Here is a 17,810-nt window from a genome sequence, read left to right on the forward strand (position 1 = left end):
TGCAAAGACCAGGCCTTACCGGACCCTGTTCTTCTATTTACCCCGAAGAGTCGACATTCACAGGCATTTAGGCCGGATCCTCAAAGGTGTCTACACCAGCACTTTTGTCAGCAAAACTTTTGTCAGTCAGGGGTGTGAAAAAAACACACCCCTGACCAACATAAGTTTTACCCACAGAAGTGCCGGCGTGGACAGCGTTATGTCGGCGGGAGACACTCTCCTGCCAACATAGCTACCACTGCTCGTTAGGGATGGTTTAATTACACCAGCAGGAGAGAGCTCTCCTGCCAGCATAGAGCAGCTACATGAAAGACCTTACAGCAGCACGGCTGCAGCCATACAGCTGTGCCACTGTAAGCTCAGTAGTGTAGACATAGCCTAACTCCGGCTGAAATCAATGGGAGTTGTGTGTGTAAACATCTTTGAGGCTCTAGACCGTAGCAGCTGATTCACTCCTGCTTTGCACCTTCTGTCGCATTAGCATTTTGCACCTACTTTGCACCTGCTGTAGAGGACCGGGTGAACTAATGTAATGTTCATGAATCTCATTTGAAATAGGAACATTTTCTAACCAGAGCAAATGCCAGTGAGAAAAGGGGAGCAGGGGGAAGCTTAGTAATTAGTCATTCTTACCCTTTTCAGCTTGCGTATAAAGAGCGTTAATAGGAGCCAGAAGAGCGTAGCAGCCACACAGGTACATGTCAGAGTTATTAGCTCCAGGTTTGATCTCTCTGCTGTTCCTGGGGAAATGAAGCAACAAACATTTTATAGAACTACACTCAGAACAGCAGAGTTTGCTTTCCCTTGGCATTTAAAATGTATCTGAAGAACATATCAGTAACGACCAACTTCCTTTCCAGAGATGTTAATGACTCTCAGAACCTAGAAAAATTCACCCCCTGGACAAAACCCACTGCAATAAACACATTGAAATGAAACTCTTGACACCCTTGCTGGAGAGCTTGCTAACGCAGAGCTCAATCCTTTTGGGGGGTTGGGGAGATACCATAGGACAGGCAGCAGGATGCTAAGAGGTGGCTCACTTGCCTGTGACATTAGAGATGTGACTACGGAGTACCCTTTTTTCAAGAAACTGGTTGCTGTGCTCTCTATTCCCATTGCAGGGAGGAGAGCTTAACAGCATTGCCCCAGCTATGACCAGCCTTGGCCCTCAGTGTACAGCCCCAGGCGTGACTCCCACTGACATCAGTGATGTGGGGGTCAGATCCCACATGTGCCTTCCCAAGCAGCACCCCCTCTATACATGTGTTGGCTGGCAGGGTCACACCCTTAGGGTAGGTCTGCACTGCAGTTAGACAACCACAGCTGGCCCGTGCCAGCTGACTCAGGCTCGCAGGCTCAGGCTGTGGGACTGTTTCATTGCTGTATAGACTTCTGGGCTTGGGCTGAAGGCCGGGCTCTAGGACTCTGGGAGTGGAAGGGCCCCGGAGCTCAGGCTCCAGCCCAAACCTGTAAGTCTATCCTGCAGGGAAACAGCCCTGCAGCCCAAGTCAGCTGGCATGGGCCAGCCGCAGGGTTTTATTTACAATGTAGACATATCCGTAGTGAGCCTAGGGAGAGTTGATCCAAATAATGCAGAAATTACAAATGGGAAAAATGGGAGCAGGAAGAAAATATTAAAACTTCTAAATCTGGAAAATAATCAATCTCACTGATGGTGCTTTAAAAATATCCAGAATAAAATTTCATTTCATACTGCTCCTTTGGGGTCTCATAAAATGTCTTCAAAGCAGAATGTTTTGCAAATGCTGTGATCATGTCACAATAATACACTTCCTTATTGGTAGCAAATGCGAAAACCCACGCTCTGCCCCTTATTGTGATACTCTCACAGTTCCGACTCAAGTGCACAGCTTTCAGACCGAGAGACAGGGAACACGGCACAGCATTCTGAACACGAGTTCACTCTTTTCTGCTGGCCACACTTGCAGCAGTGTCAAAGCTTGGCACCATTCCTGACAATTGAAAGAGGAAGGAGTGATGTCTCACTGGTGGGCCGATGGGGTAACCAAGGAGTATGCGGTGCCTTGTTTTAAGCAAGTCTGCAGAGCTTTGTTCGGCGTTTGAATTGTTTTCTGCAGCGGTGACAAGTCTGCTGTGCAGGAATTGTGAAGGTGATAATCAGATTCCTGCTCATGTCCAATATTTAAAAGACTCCTCAGGCTTGTCCCTATTGGAGCTATGAAAGTAAGTTCTATCAAAATAAAAAATATGAATACAACTACAAACTGGGATTCAAGGCATTTATTTTTCCAAACCCTGGGATGTGATTAATTTCTCTCAGGTGTGAGTACTTAAAAAAACAACAACTCCATTTCAAATACAACACAAATGATGCTTTCCTTTATAATGTTGTTATGACAAATGTGCTGTGAGCTGCAGACTAATACAGCTAGATTGTTCTCTAACATAACACAGGACCTTCTCCAGACTGTGTATTTACACATCCATACTCTTGTTTATCCTGTGAATGTGACTCAGTGCCTGTGCAGGTGACAAGGAACCATTTCTGACATTTATTCAGCAGCAGCTGGAGGGGAAAGAGTGTCTGCCACCATTCCTTAACACAGAAATCATGGCACCCACAAGCTGACGTGCAGCCAGTTCCTGGTGGAATGCAGCAGCTTTTTCACTGCTACGGTTTGCTCTGCAATTGTTAAGGAGTGAAGTGAAGAAGGATAGTGTATCCATTTGAAACTGCAAGGACAATTTAGGTCAGTAGAATATCATTATCCACGCTGGGATTCAGCTCAAGTAGCAGATTTAAGAACCCTGCTCTTGTGACAGGTTTCAGAGTAGCAGCCGTGTTAGTCTGTATCAGCAAAAAGAACGAGGAGGACTTGTGGCACCTTAGAGACTAAGGAATTTATTTGAGCATAAGCTTTCGTGAGCTACAGCTCGCTTCATCGGATGCTGTAGCCCACGAAAGCTTATGCTCAAATAAATTTCTTAGTCTGTAAGGTGCCACAAGTCCTCCTTGTTTTTTCTGCTCTTGTGAAGAAGTCACAGCCTCTGTCGTGACCACAGGTAGTTAGGATGTCAGTTTCACTTCTCATCCTGACTATTTTATCTCTCGTCTGCAAGACAGCACCTCCACGAGTGCAGTATGGGGAATGCCACGCGGTGTCACTGGTTCAGCACTGAACCAGAAACACCGGTACCATTTCCAGCAGCTCCCAAGGCTTTTCCATCCATGCACTGATCTGATCTATCCCTGCTTAGCTTGGGCAGTCTACTGAGACAACAGCCCAAGGCATCATGGAATCAGACTAATGACCGCCCACCATACACTCAGAGAGACAATTTATTTCATAGCCACACAAACAAAATGTTAGAGTCTAAGTTTCACCTCCCATTAAAGTTAGGGAAACACTCCCATTGACTCCAGTGAGCGTTGGATTGGGCCCCTTTGCACAAGCTACCATAACGTGTTTGTCAATATACAAAATGTGCAAGTAAGTAGCAAACGATTGTCATGAGTTCAGTCCAGCTGAATAAAGTCCAGCACAATTCATAGTTCCTTTGTCGTATCTCTGAGAGTCACATAAAGCTGTCCAGAGGCAGCTTTAAACCAAGATACATTATTGTTTATTTATTTCGGTGGAAGCCTGAATTTAATTGGGTATAAATTGTAAAACTAGCTCCTTCTTTTACACCTAGACCCCTTTTTACATCATCCTACTCCTTCATAAACTAGCTACTTAACTGAGACACGCCCCTCTGCAGTGTGCATAATACCTGCAGAGCCAAACTTCAGTGAGAGGACTTTATTAAACGGTTCTCCAGCTGAAGGTCTGAGCAGTGTGACAAGTGGCTGAACTGACCCCTAAGTGCAAGCTGCAATAAGTAGCTCGCACGCACTCCTTCCACAGCAAACATCCACTGAAAACTTTCTGCACCATTTAAAAGGATCTTTTTGTCCATGTGTAGGTACCTCACTCTGATTTGCTATTTGTATTCATTCTATTATTTCCCATTCAGTTCTTAAGCTGAAGGTGATTTGATGGCTTATGGTGACATTTTTTGGCTACATCTCTTCCACTGACTGTCCTACATGTGTGGCTTCCAAACTAAACAAGGACTGTGATTATTTAAAGAACCCTCTTGGATTCCGCAGTCCATTCTTCCCTTTCTGATACAAAAATAACACATTGTATTATCTGTAAGTATAAGAACTTTTTTTCAAAGGAAATAAAAAGAGCAGACAGTTTCCTTCCTGGTTATTTTACAAACCACTTTTCCAGTCTGTTAAACATAGCCCTGGACACGAGGCACTTGCCCAGCTTTCTTTTAAATGATCTACTGTACTTGGCGAGCTACTGTATGCAGATCAAAAACGTCAGTATTTTTTGTAACACCGGCAGAAATTGTACACTGTGCATTTTCGAGAATGCAGTAAAAACTGGAGATGAGCCCAGCTCTCGACCCTCCAGAGCCAAAGCTGGGTGAATGGCTACAATTCCATGTCCCTCGGAAGAGGGACACTTGTTCAGGGGATGATGGCAGGGATCACTCTTCATTTGACCATTGTCCCCTTGCTGAGACCACAGAGATTTCATGAGGGTGGGAGAGACAGGGTGAGGATGCCTTCTCCCTGAGCATGATTTTTTGCGGGGGGCTGATTAAATGATTTGTCTCTTTCCTTTTCCAGACATTAGTGCTGGGGAGTCTTTAACTCACTGGCCCCCATTTCTACTTGGCTAAAGCTTTTTATCAGAACCATCCAAAAGCTTTATCTAGCGTCCATGAAGGACACTTACCCAGACAGGAATCCACTATCCTCCCTTTCTCCCCTGGGTCAGGCAACAAGGAGACACTGTTTCCCCAGAAACTAGCCCACAAAATGTTATCAGTAAATAAAAGAATACAAGTACAATATAGGGTAACATTACGTTGTCCAGACAAATTAGCTAATCTGCCGGGTGTGTTAAACTGAAAGCACTCTAAAATGAGTCATTTTTTGAGAATGCCCACACAAATTTAAAATTACTCCCCAAAACATAGCTGGCAACAAGTCCTTCCTCTGTTGTATGTAGCCCTGCTCATATATACACGCTGACTTTTTACAGCAATGAACTTGCCAATGGGCCAAGAAAGCCAAAGAACTTGCAACTGGAACATTTCAATCCTGATTTCTTTCTCACGTTGTGTGTGTTGTGGCAGTACCCAAACAAACAGGGATGGGAGTCTATTGTGCTACAAGCTGTACAAACACACAGGGAGACAGTCTTTGCCTGAAGGAGCTGATAATATTTTGCCTAATTAAAATGTCTCCTATGGAGAGAGATTGAAAGGCTTGGGACGGTTGAGTTGCAAAAAGAGATTTTGTCCAAAGTGCACACAATAATTAATGGCATGGGGCACATTCAATGAAGTTGAAAAATGACAAGCTTAAATCTGATAAAAGAAAAAATACTTGTTCATGCAATGCACAATTTGCCTGTGGAACTCATTGCCACAAGGCACCATTGAGGCCAAGAGAACTGAAAAAAAAAAAGTTTGGACATTCAGATGAATAGCACGAGGATCCTGAGGAGGAGTAACAATAACAACCCCTAGCTCCTATAGTAAATACCTCTGAAAGATGCATTTGTGTTTACCAGAAAACTCTTCTGCTTGGACATAGCAGCCCACTTTATATTAAAACCAAGAAAAGGAAAATATCAAAAATGTCTCATTCTGGCTTATAGTAGCCTGAAATGAGAAAATGAATGGGTAAGGTTTTTTATTATACTAAATTTCCATTTATCTTCTTCCCTGGCCCTCTTTGTTGGATTGAAGCAATTCCTCTTTTTAGGTCAGTATAAACACATTCAGAGTTAGCATTTCCCATTGGCTTCCTTTCCAACCTGGTACATTGCCCTTGCTAAGACTTTCCTCAAACTGCTGTATTCAGAAATCACACATGATGAACAAAAAGAAAAGGAGGACTTGTGGCACCTTAGAGACTAACAAATTTATTTGAGCATAAGCTTTCGTGAGCTACAGCTCACTTCATCGGATGCATTCAGTGGAAAATACAGTGGGGAGATTTATATACACAGAGAACATGAACCTTGATTATCACTACAAAAGGTCCCACCCCCCCACTCTCCTGCTGGTAATAGCTCACCTTACCTGATCACTCTCCTTACAGTGTGTACGGTAACACCCATTGTTTCATGTTCTCTGTGTATATAAAATCCCCTACTGCATTTTCCACTGCATGCATCCAATGAAGTGAGCTGTAGCTCACGAAAGCTTATGCTCAAATAAATTGGTTAGTCTCTACGGTGCCACAAGTACTCCTTTTCTTTTTGTGGATACAGACTAACACGGCTGCTACTCTGAAACATGATCAACAAGCCACTTACCTGCCTTCCTAGTCAGAGGAAGAACTCCACTTATAAGCCGCTTAGAGAAAATAAGAGGGGAAAAGAGAAAAAGTAGATCAAATAGAGAACAAGAACTTAGAGCGATTTTTCTCATTTCCATCTAATGCAATGCTTTACCTTGTACAGTGACATAAGCTTTACTCTCCACAGATCCTTTTAGGTTGGTGGCTATACACTGGTAAAGTCCTTCATCCTCCTCTTTGACTCTTTCGATAAACAGCATTTTGCTTCCTGGTCCTAAAATTATTCCTGTGGAGTGAAAGATCTTTAAATGAGTGGGACCTGGAGTATAAACAAATAAACTCTTTCTGTAAAACAATCCTCTTCTGATTATTAGGGATGAGCCAGACATTACATAACACCCTAGGGGGTGGATGGGTGCTTAATTTTGCGTGTTGGTTTCAGAGTTACAAAGTGTTCACAGGTTCTGAGGCTCTGGTGGACACTGGTGTTTATACAGCACTTACATTAGTAAGAAGGCTCCCTCTGCGGCAATGGTCTTGAAAGTGCCTCATTTCTGGGTGTAATGCTTAGTACTTGGCTTAAACACTTAAATGTGCTTAACTTTAAACACACAGGTAGTAGTCCTACTGTAGTCAATGGGAGTATTCATGTTGGTCTCATTGTAACCAATGTGCTCAGTAGTAAGTGTTTGCAGGATTGGGTCCTATATCTGGTTTGGTGTCTTGTTCCTACAAGAGCATAATGTGGTCTGGGGGTTATTATTGGGAAACATTCGAAGATTTTTCCAGTTGCTTACGTTTGTTACAAAATAATTAGAGATGGCCAAAGCCAGAAGCTTAAACACAAACCTCCTTGGATTTTGCTACAAGAGATTGGGGATTGGATTCCAATTCCTGTAGTCAAACCTGTCGGAATGACTTTGGTTACAGATCAGATGTAAAACCAATGGGGCCCTATTTTCAGGTTCTGGTTAGGATATGGCTGAAATCTCATTATATTTCTCCCATCCGAGATTCCTACCAACTGAAGCTGAAGTCTCCCAAGAATAGTATGATTGCATGATTTTGGTGCCATTTTAGCTAAACATTTAGCCCCAACTGAGCCTTGAACCCAAACCCCAGTGCAATGATGATCCAGCTCTAAGATGCCCCCTCCCCCAGCTCTTTTCTACTCATATCAAGAAAAGCAAATCTAAATCCAACAAAGTAACAGCTCCTGGATGTCTCATAATAGGACGTAATCATAGAATCTCACAGTTGGAAGGGACCTCAGGAGGTCATCTTAGTCTAACCCACTGCTCAAAGCAGGACCAATCCCCATTTTTGGCCCCACATCCCTAAATGGGCCCCTCAAGGATTGAACTCACAACCCTAGGTTTAGCAGGCCAATGCTCAAACCCCTGAGCTATCCCTCCCCCATGTAATGCTACATGACAAATGGATCCCCCTACTACAGGCAGATGAATTCCAATTCTGTTCTGATATCCCAACACCAGATCTGTCCAGAGGTTAGGGTGCTGGCCTGGGGAGACACATGCTCAAATTCTTGCTCTCCCATGGATTTCCTGTGTGACCGTGGGCAGAAGTAACTTAGCCTCTCTGTGCCTCAGTCCTCTCACTTGTAAAACGAGGGAGGGGAAAGTTCTGCCCAATCTCACAGGGGTGTTGTCAGGATGAACACATTAAAGGTTGTGAGGTGCTCAGATACTATGGTAACGGGGACATTAGTATCTAAGGCTATGTCTACACTGGCAATTGAACAACAGAAACCCTGAAAGACGAAAGTTTTGCTGGTGACATGCACGAGTGTGAGCAGTGCGTCCTGCCGACCACGCAAACGCCGCTCGTTGGGGGGTGGAAGTTTTTTGGGCCAGCCGACAAATGACGGCTACACTGCACGACTTTTAGCGTCACAGCTGTGGCGAGACAGACCTGTCGCTAAAAGCTGTGTAGTGTAGACATAGCCGAACAGATACAGAGCAGATATAAGAGAAGAGATTGAGGAGGGGAAAGGGTGTTTGCAGCTCTCACCTGGTTCTTGCTGTATTTCTTCGTGGTTTTTAAACCAGGATATCTGGGGCTCGGGGATGCCTTGAGCCTGACATTCTAAAGTAGCAGAATTGCTGGTGTTCACAATCTGATCACTGAGGTTGCGCAGGAGGGATGGTGCTTCCTGAGCTACAAAATAAAACGAGAGTTCAACGATTACATTCCGAAAATCATGTGTGTGTATATTTAAAATAATCTCCTGCATTGTCATTAACGATCTTTTAAAATGTCAGAGCTTTCTGGAGACATTCTACCAAATTCCAAGGTTACACTTTCCCTACTTACTATCCCTGTTTGAAAAGAATATTTAGTGTGGCTTAGTGATGCCTTTTCCTTTTGAGATAATTTCCTTTCATCACTTGTAACTGGTTATAACACAGATCATAATAGAAATGATCCAACAAAAGATGCTGTGTTAAGACAAAGCTTTCTGCATTCATTCTCTTACAAGCTAAAGTAAAGACTCTTTGCGATCTCAGGATTTTGCTATTTTCAGGAGAAATGTACTATGAAGTGCAAGATTTTAAATAGGTTCGAAGGGATCTGGTCATTAGGTTAGAATATCCCTGAATTAGTGATAGCTTTATACAGTTAGATGTTGCATATATACTAGTCTGTGCATGAATAAAATTTACATAGTTTACTCACTGTGAAGATCAGCTTTATTGTAAGACCTATTGAGTAAACTATCATACTTCAAAACCAGAGTGTGAGCACTGAATCACTGAGTTGTATACCCCCAAGTCTTCATATATCTTTGGTTTTTGTGTTTAGCTGAACTCAAGGAATCTTGGCAAAACCACATGACAGCTAGCCAAACACAGATAGTCCTTGTATTTGTGAGAAATGTGTCTATTTTCCCCAGGCAACATTCCCTCCCATAATGCAAGTGATCCCAGAGGCAGAAGTTTGGGTTCCAGAGTTCAGTGCTATATAACAGCATATAATTCCTATTTTATATTAGCCACTTTTATGGATTAAAATTCATTCAAATGTATGAAATAAAATGGAGTTCAATGACTTTCTCGCTAGTGTTTTGGAAGCACACCTCGGCATGTTCTGATCCTGTCCAGCATTTACATCCCCCTCAACCAACGATAAGAAAAAACCTCAAAAGTTCAACAAGCACAATATTAAGTCATCCCTGGGCACCCAAAGCAAGCAGACGATCTTGATGTTGTTTTCCTCCCCATCTCCAAACCAATCCATTTCCCCCTGCCTTCTTGCACAAAGTTGAAAGCTGGTATGACCAAGATCAGGAGGATAGCTCCAGAACGGACAGTGATTACACAGCAACAACTTTTCTACCACATTTGCAACTTCTTATATTATCCCTTTTGCACTTTGGTCCTGTAGAGTGCAGTGCATTCCTGCACAATCCTGCACTGCATTGCCGATTTCCTTGAATTCCCAGTTCCTGCAGGAACTGGTTGATGCTGCAATCTTTCTCTGCAAGGAAACTTCCAAGATTAGGGTTCACTTTTTCACAGCGACATATATCTATATGCTAAGAGCAAGTACAGCATCAGTTTAGTATCTGACACCTCCTTTGTTGGGATCATTATATGCTAATCTTTCAGGAGGGTGGACTTCATGATCCAACAGGTCTGTCCATTTCCACTATGATCCGACTACCTGACCTGATTAAAAACCCTCCAGTACATTTCACACTAGTTCTTAGTCCATTTATATAATGTGTATAAACCCAAATGCACTGAAAGCTTTTCAGAAGTTCTGAAATGAATGACCTCTGCTAGACTTTTATCCCCTGAAATCAATTCCAACATATCTATGAACCATCTGTGTCTGATTTTTTTGTCTATGCCCAAGCTAGAATGTACATTCCTTGGGGCAATGACCATTAACTTATGTGTTTATAGTGTAACAAATAGTCTATTCTTATCAACAAACAACAATTCCAGTGAGTGAAGTTTAGATGTACATTCTTCATCAAATCTATATGCATTGGTATTAACATCAACAATGATTTCTCCCCATCCAACAAGATTGCTCGCTTTTCAGCTATGGATCCTGGACATTTACATTATGGTTCCATTTTGGCAAAATAAGCTGTCTATGAAGATGTATTGTTTGAAAATATGTTCACACACACAAGCTGACAGATTTAAGTCACTTGGTCCAAGTTTTCTATTTATAAATAATCCCCACAGAACAACACAACCAACCCATTCAAAATGAAGTGTGTCAGGATGACAGAACAAAGGCAAATCACACATTCTGTAAGTTATTTCTGATTAATTTTAATTTGTTTATATCCATACACTAAAGACGGGTTTTCATAGTGAGCAAAACTTTCTTGCTTAAAACTTTGAGCCAGTTACCATTCACATATTTTTAATAATTTCTTTGCCGCAGTTGGCGGGTTTTCAAGGACGTGGTTAAAACAAGAGGTTTCTCTCTCCCAGACCACCTGCTTCTCTGGTTGATGCTGGAGTGAAGCCATAGGATGGGATTTTCAAAAGCACTCAGTGTTGGCCTAACTGTGCTCCCGTTGAAGTCAGGTAACGCCCCCATTGTCTTCAGTAGGAGCAGAGTGAAGTCACTGCTCAGCGCTTTTGAAAAATCTTACCCCTAATGCTGAATGTTGTACATTAGCATCATAGCCATCATGTCTCTCTGTGAGGTCATAAACATGGGCTGATGGACCAGTTCTGCCCTCAATTACGCCTGGGGAACCTCACTGTAGGCAGAATTTGGCCCGGTGGAGTTACATGGGGGTGTCACTGAGGTCAGAGCATGGCCATAAGACTTCAGACTACAATGACTCAAAGTGACACCATGGCTGTGGGAAAGCAAAATCCCTATTGCAAAACCAATCCTTGGCAATAGGGAAAACATGGAAAGTTGTTAGCACTTTTTGTAGAACTTTTCATTTCACATACTTTTACCTTAGTACACTTAATGTTCCTTTTTTATTAACCAGTTTGAAAATATAAATACACAGTTGCATTTTAACACTTGTTTTTAAAAAAGGAATATAAATTTAAATTACATAATTATTCTTTCTAAGTAATATGCTACTCAGAGGGAGTTAGAGAAACAGCCAGAAATTGACATGATTCTTCAGTTTAATCTGATGAGATCAGCACTGACAATAACTTTATCTCACCATCAAATGCAGAACCCTTTTCCTCAAACAGTTTCACTGAGGTTCTTCCATGTCTTCCAACACTGGCCACTATGCCCAGGCACTAACATAGCATTGTACAGCATCACAGCTGTTCAGAGCCTTGGCCAACACCATACTAGGAAGTGGCTATCAAGCTGTCCCTTTGGGCAATGTGGTATACATCATCACTTAACAGTTCCACGCAGGGACAGTTTCTAACCACGACATCGGTTTGTGACCCAGGCTCAGATCACCTGGTTGCTGCCAGCAACTGACTTCTACAAGCGACCACACTCTGGCTTCCAATTCCATTAAAAATGCATAAAGTCCTGTCATTGCAGTCCACCGGGCCACCAAAGGTTTTCTCAAGTGCAGCCCCATAAAGAGGGAGACCTGCATTGTCATAACAAAACAAGCTTGCCCCATTTTAAAAGCAATTACCATTATCATTTCACTTGCTTTTTAAGCATTTAAAAAAAAAAAAAAAAAAAAGAGAAAGAAAGAGACACAAATTCCTTTGCAAGAACACATTGTTTCTGGGAACCATCATGCTAATAATGAACAAAAGAGCTACTGTACACAAGAAGGCTGTAGGTGACATTTCAAGATCTAAATGATTATTCTTTTCTTTACTCTGACAACTTCCAGGTTACTAATTGTTTTCTAAGCATTTTAGGCTCCGTGAAGCTGGCATGATGGGGAAATGCTATTGTTTACCCTTTCACACTTGACAAAAGCAATTCCCACGTGAAAGACAAGTTTGGCCGTGGGACACAGTCCCGATACCTAAAGGAGGAAACAGTCTGGTGAGTTCCCAAGCACAAGGAGTTGTCATGTTGTCACCCTCTATTTTAGAAGCACAGCCACTTTGTTCCTTTGCAGTGGCTATTTTGGTCACTAAGGCTTGTTTTGTTATGGTTTATGTAAATCCTATATAAATGATCAGTCATAAATGAAACAAAAATTATAAAAGCTACATATTGTAAAAAAATAAAGTTATCAGATCTATTAAAAATAGTAACTTCTTCCGTATACTGCATTTATAATACACAGAAACACCTCGTAGTGAAATCATATAAAAAGGAAATGCTTAAAAGGAAGTTTAGATTACCCTTAATTCTCCTTCAGTAGTTTGGCCATTTCTTAATCCCCATAATAAATCCTATTGTCATCTGCATACCAAAAGGGAGGGATTTTTTTAATGGCCTTAATTTTAAATTTAAATTTGGAGGAATGTATTAAACATTTCACTGTGATGGCTTTAGCCTTGTCAATGGAATGAGTGTAGCACTTTTACTTTAATGAGATAATTATAACATTACAAAGTCCTTTATCCTCATGGCTGCCACAGAACTCTTGCTGATGTCCACAGGTCTTTTTTGGTAGTGCAGTAATTAACTTTAAAACTGACCAACACAGCAACGGGAAATCGACCTGGATTTATTTGGAGAAACAGGATTCATCTCTGTCAGTTTTTAAATCCTCATTATTAAAAATGATAAGATAGGTCTGTGCATTATATCAACATTTTTATTTCTTTCCTGCATCCACAGGGCCTTCCTCAAGAAGATACTTCATAAGATTAATGTACTTAGCATAGAAAATTATTCAAATAAATAAGCATTAGAACTTGCTCAGCAGGTAATATTTATAAATCCACCAAAATCCGATTGAAATAAAAATGTAGAGTCCAGTCAATCTCAAACTGAATTGTGCTCATTCCACACGTTAAAATTAACTTATTAAATGTCCATTGTTGACCAAAACCAGCAGTTTATAAAGTTAATCAGTTTATGCAGCTTTGACTTTCGAAGAGGCCGATACCAAAGTGGAAGATAAAACTGGTCCAAAGTTTTCATTATCACTCAGTAGGAGGCAGCAACGGACACAACAACACAACATACACAATGCAGTACAGGGGATCTTCCAAACCCCAACTTCCACCAGCTTTGCCAAAGCAGAACACACCCTTCTGAACTGAACTGGAAGCCCATGTGTTATGCTTTTGTTTCGCTACTCCTCCTATGTCCATACCCATTTTTGGAGGTGCACCACCTCAGAGCCTGAAAGGTAGCAACTGTAATAAAAAATCAAGATGATATGAGACAACTGTGACTTTTTAATGAGTCCTTTAATGTTTTACATTGTTTTGTGTTGTACAATCATTCCTTGTGCTTTTAAATTTGAGGATCCGAGAGTAAACAGCCTTTTTGTTGCAGTGCTCACCTCTAATTGTAACGTCTTTCTTTTGAAGCACTTCTTCCCCCGAGTATATGTTCCTTGCTCTGCAGGCATAGGTGCCTGAGTGTTCCAGGGAGACATTCTTGATGGTGAGAATGAGGGTAGTGGAGTATTCCTTAATGATGTGCTTTTTTGCTTTTGTTTGATTGTTAACTGTCCTTGGCAAAATCCAAGCAATGTCTTTATACAGGAATTTGTTGACTGAACAGGACAATATCAGGTTCTCTCCTTCAATGGGCATTTTGTCCAAATTAATATGAAATCCATTTGGCACATCTGTCAAAAATCAAGAACACTTTTAGTTTATAGGAAAATCATGGGTCAAAATTAAAATTATTTCTATTTTCCTATTAGCCTGAAGATCCTTCAGCTAATACAGTGGACCCTCGGTAGAGCACGCATCGCTATCGCGTGGATTCGCATATAGAGTGGGCGTGGCGATGGAGCCCAAATTTAAATATTTAAATTGGGATCCATGGTAATGCAGCCCCCGCTGTAAAGCGATCATATTTGGTGCTGACTAGCAACTGCTGCAACTTCTTTGCTTTCCCCAGGATTCCGTAAGACCAGATTTAGATCTCAGCAAAACCAATGTAAATCAAGAGTTCTTGAGAGCCAAACTTACCTTGGAAGTAACTGGTTTGTTTTAAAACATTAGGCCATAATCAGACCTGCTGTAAGGAGGTGCAGCAACTTCCCTGGGCCCAACTCTTGCCCAAGGCATTCCATCTGGCTCACTTGCGTTACTGCGCCACCTTATGCCAGCTCTGAATTTGACTCAGTGTGTCAAGAAATAGCAAAGTATCCACCTGAAATTCTTTTAATTTTCTTGCTATGAAAATGTCAGTGCTCAGTAAAGGCCAGAAAAAGCCAAGCAAAACTCTTAAGACAAAATCAAGGAGGACCGTGAGACTCAGTGGGAGATGACCTATTTTTAACATGAAAGGATAATGTGCCCTCAGAATACCATAGCTATAGCTACTTTATGGTGTCACATTTGGGACATTTCCTAGATGTCACCAGTGAAGAAAAACACTTTTAAAAAAAAACAAATCTGAGCACAAAAGCAAAATTCACTAGATTCCAGTCAAATAATTTGTTTAAAGACTCCAAACTCCTAATATATGACACCTAGCATGAAATCTAACAGCCTGAGGCAAGCTAAGTAACATGGTTGGAATAATGTAAAAGAGTTTTATTTACTTTAGTGATTTGAAGCTTCCTGTGGAAATAGCTCCCAGGTTTCCTGATGGAAGATTTTGTTTATCTTTGCCAAGCACCATCAGGAATCTCAAAATAAAACACGTCTAGTGACATTGGGAAACCAGGGAGATAAGGCAGAGCCGTTCCTGTCTCACCCTCAGTAATTGCAAACACGCCCATGGGCCTGCTGTGTGCCAGCAAAACATCCCCAAAAGTAGGGGAAGGGACAGATTCAGGGGGAGGGGCCTAGTGCAGTGTAATTTGGCACATAGGAATTACTCTTAAGACTGCCCCAGTATCAATGAGCAGGAAGTCTTTTAGGAGGGAACACTCCATATTTTCTCTGCATCAGATACCTGCCTACGGTTATTTGATGGACTAAGGCAAAGATGCACATTTAAAAACACATTGAAACAAAGCCTAAAAGGGCCTCTGCTCTTGATTGGCCCATAGGAAGGAAAAGCTATTCAAGGGCATATCAGATTCACTTCTATCAAGATTCACCAAATCACACTCCCCTCAAGGGAGGGGTGTAAAGTTGCACCACTCATAAATCTCCCAAAGATACACATGGGAATTAAACTCCAACCTCAGAAATACCAAGGGCTCTACAATAATAAACATGAGGGTTTGACCCCATGTGTTCATCTTCAGCCCCTTACCTGTGCTCCCTTGTGCCCCCCCGCCCCCATCTCTCTCTGTAGGAAGTAGAGCCGGTGGAGGTAAGTGCTGCCAGGAGCAGCCCCAGTGGGGGTACTGAGAGCCATTGAACCAAACTGTAAACCTGTATATAATGGAAACCACTTCAAGCCAGCGTGTGCGGAAGCACCCCCAGAACCCCTAGTTCCAGCCCCCCAATTCCAGCCCTTAGCCTCTGATAACTTTCTAGCTGCTATTTCAGCCACTGTCAGAGAGGCGCATGTCACATAAAGAAACTGCCCCTCTCTCCCCCAATTCTTCCCATTGCTCTAGCGCAAGGTTTCTTGCCACCTAAAAGACGAGGATTGACCCACACAGTAATTCAAAATAAGGGGCATATTGGAGAGGGAGGTATTGTCTGCTTAGACTCTACTTGAGCTTTTCGCCATGTTCATTGTCCTTTCTGACCTCCCTTGCTGTAGCGGGCAGCTTCTGACTCTACAAGCGTTCATGTTCTCCTTCTCTGGATATTTTCATGTGAGACTTTCAGTCTTTGTGTAAGTCAGAGCCAAGTGACAACAGCCTCCCAGCCCCACCCACAAAAACCAAACAAACCTCCGGCAGTCACCCTAGCCCTGAAGTATCTGTTTGGAATACATTAGAAGGAAATCCTTTTCAGTGTCCTGTCTGTCTGTTCACACCATCAGCATTTTTTGGACTGTCATTTTTTCCCCAAGTGCGCTTTTTAACAAACACCAAAAACAAAAAAGGCTCTCAATTGCCTTGAAGTATAAAATGCTACCTGACGAGAACAACGGTCTCAGCCTGAAAGGGCGTACTTGCTAGAGTAATGTGTGAATCCAAATGAATATTTCTGATCTTTCACATTAGATGTGCTATAAGCAGGGGAGAGAAGAACAAGCCCCTTTTAAATCTGCCAACAGCAGATAGCAACAAGTCGAGTTTAATTAAAGCAACGAGATGTCAGTAGACAAACAGGTGTTTATAGATCACACAGCTCAAGTCTCACAACACACCAGGAGTCCGAAGGACAAATACACCATTTTAAAAAACTGATTCAAAAGCTGAGTTTATATCAGTCTCACTACCCCACATAAAAAGGGTGCTACCAGTGAAACCATGAACAATTTCCAGACAACGGTAAACCAACCACTCCAATATCCCATTTCTGAATGGATGCCAAAACCAAAGCCTTCAGGGGAAAGTCATAGCTATTCACCCTCTCTGCCATTATACATTCTACCAGGTAAAGTATGGTATCGTGGAGCGGGTTAGGTTCCATACAATATCTTCATAAATAATTTGGATAGAGAATACACCTATAAAGTTTGAGGACAATACCAAGCTGAAAGGGGTTGCAAGCACTTTGGAGGACAGGATTGGAGTTCAAAGTGATTTTGACAAACTGGAGAAATGGTTTGAAACAAATAGGATGAAATTCGATAAGGAGAAATACAAAGGACTACACTTAAGAAGGAATAATCAGTTGCAAAAATACAAAATGGGAAATGACTGCCTAGGAAGGAGTACTGCAGAAAGGGATCTGGGGATTATAGTGGATCACAAACTAAATATGAGTCAACAATGTAACATTGTTGACAAAAAAAAAAAAAAGTGAACACCATCCTAGGATGTATTTGCAGGAGTGTTGTAAACAAGACATAAAAAGTAATTCTTCCACTCTACTCAGCAATGATGAGGTCTCAGCGGAAGTACTGTGTCCAGTTGTGGGCACCACACTTCGGGAAAGATGTGGACAAACTGGAGAAAGTCCAGAGGAGACCAACAAAAACAATTAAAGGTCTAGAAAACATGATCTACAAAGAAAGACTGAAAAAAATGGGTTTAGTCTGGAGAAGAGAAGACTGAGGAGGGACATGATAATAGTCTTCAAGTACATAAAAGGTTGTTATAAAAAGGAAGGTGAGGACAGGACAAAAAGTAAATTGCATCAAGGGAGAGTTAGGTTAGATATTAGGAAAAACTTTCTATCAGTCAGGGTAGTTAAGCACTGGACAAATTTCCTAGGGAGGTTGTGGACTCTCCATCATTGGAGGTTTTTAAGAATAAGGTTAGACAAACACCTTTCAGGGATGGTCTAGATAACACTTAGTCCTGCCTCCGTGCAGGGGACTGGACTGGACGGCTTATCGAGGTATCTTCCAGTCC

At 41.9% G+C, this 17,810-nt stretch overlaps 1 protein-coding gene across 7 annotated transcripts in view; it reads right to left on the reverse strand.

The window, feature by feature from the left end:
* The window catches only part of FLT1 (fms related receptor tyrosine kinase 1), a 137,422-nt gene that overhangs the window by 34,752 nt on the left and 84,860 nt on the right, over nt 1-17,810 (reverse strand). For 5 of the 7 annotated variants that reach the window (XM_043531339.1, XM_043531325.1, XM_037891686.2 and 2 more), the window contains 4 exons: nt 13,764-14,054; nt 8,390-8,536; nt 6,513-6,644; nt 634-740 (listed from right to left, as the gene is read on the reverse strand). In XM_043531339.1, the coding sequence (XP_043387274.1) occupies nt 634-740; nt 6,513-6,644; nt 8,390-8,536; nt 13,764-14,054 (677 nt within the window). Of the gene's footprint in view, nt 1-633; nt 741-6,512; nt 6,645-8,389; nt 8,537-10,650; nt 13,615-13,763; nt 14,055-17,810 lie in introns of those variants that run through there. The other 2 variants (XM_043531337.1, XM_037891697.2) reach the window with 2 other exon arrangements.

The sequence above is a fragment of the Chelonia mydas genome, chromosome 1, assembly GCF_015237465.2.
Source record: "Chelonia mydas isolate rCheMyd1 chromosome 1, rCheMyd1.pri.v2, whole genome shotgun sequence".
Taxonomy (NCBI): domain Eukaryota; kingdom Metazoa; phylum Chordata; order Testudines; family Cheloniidae; genus Chelonia; species Chelonia mydas.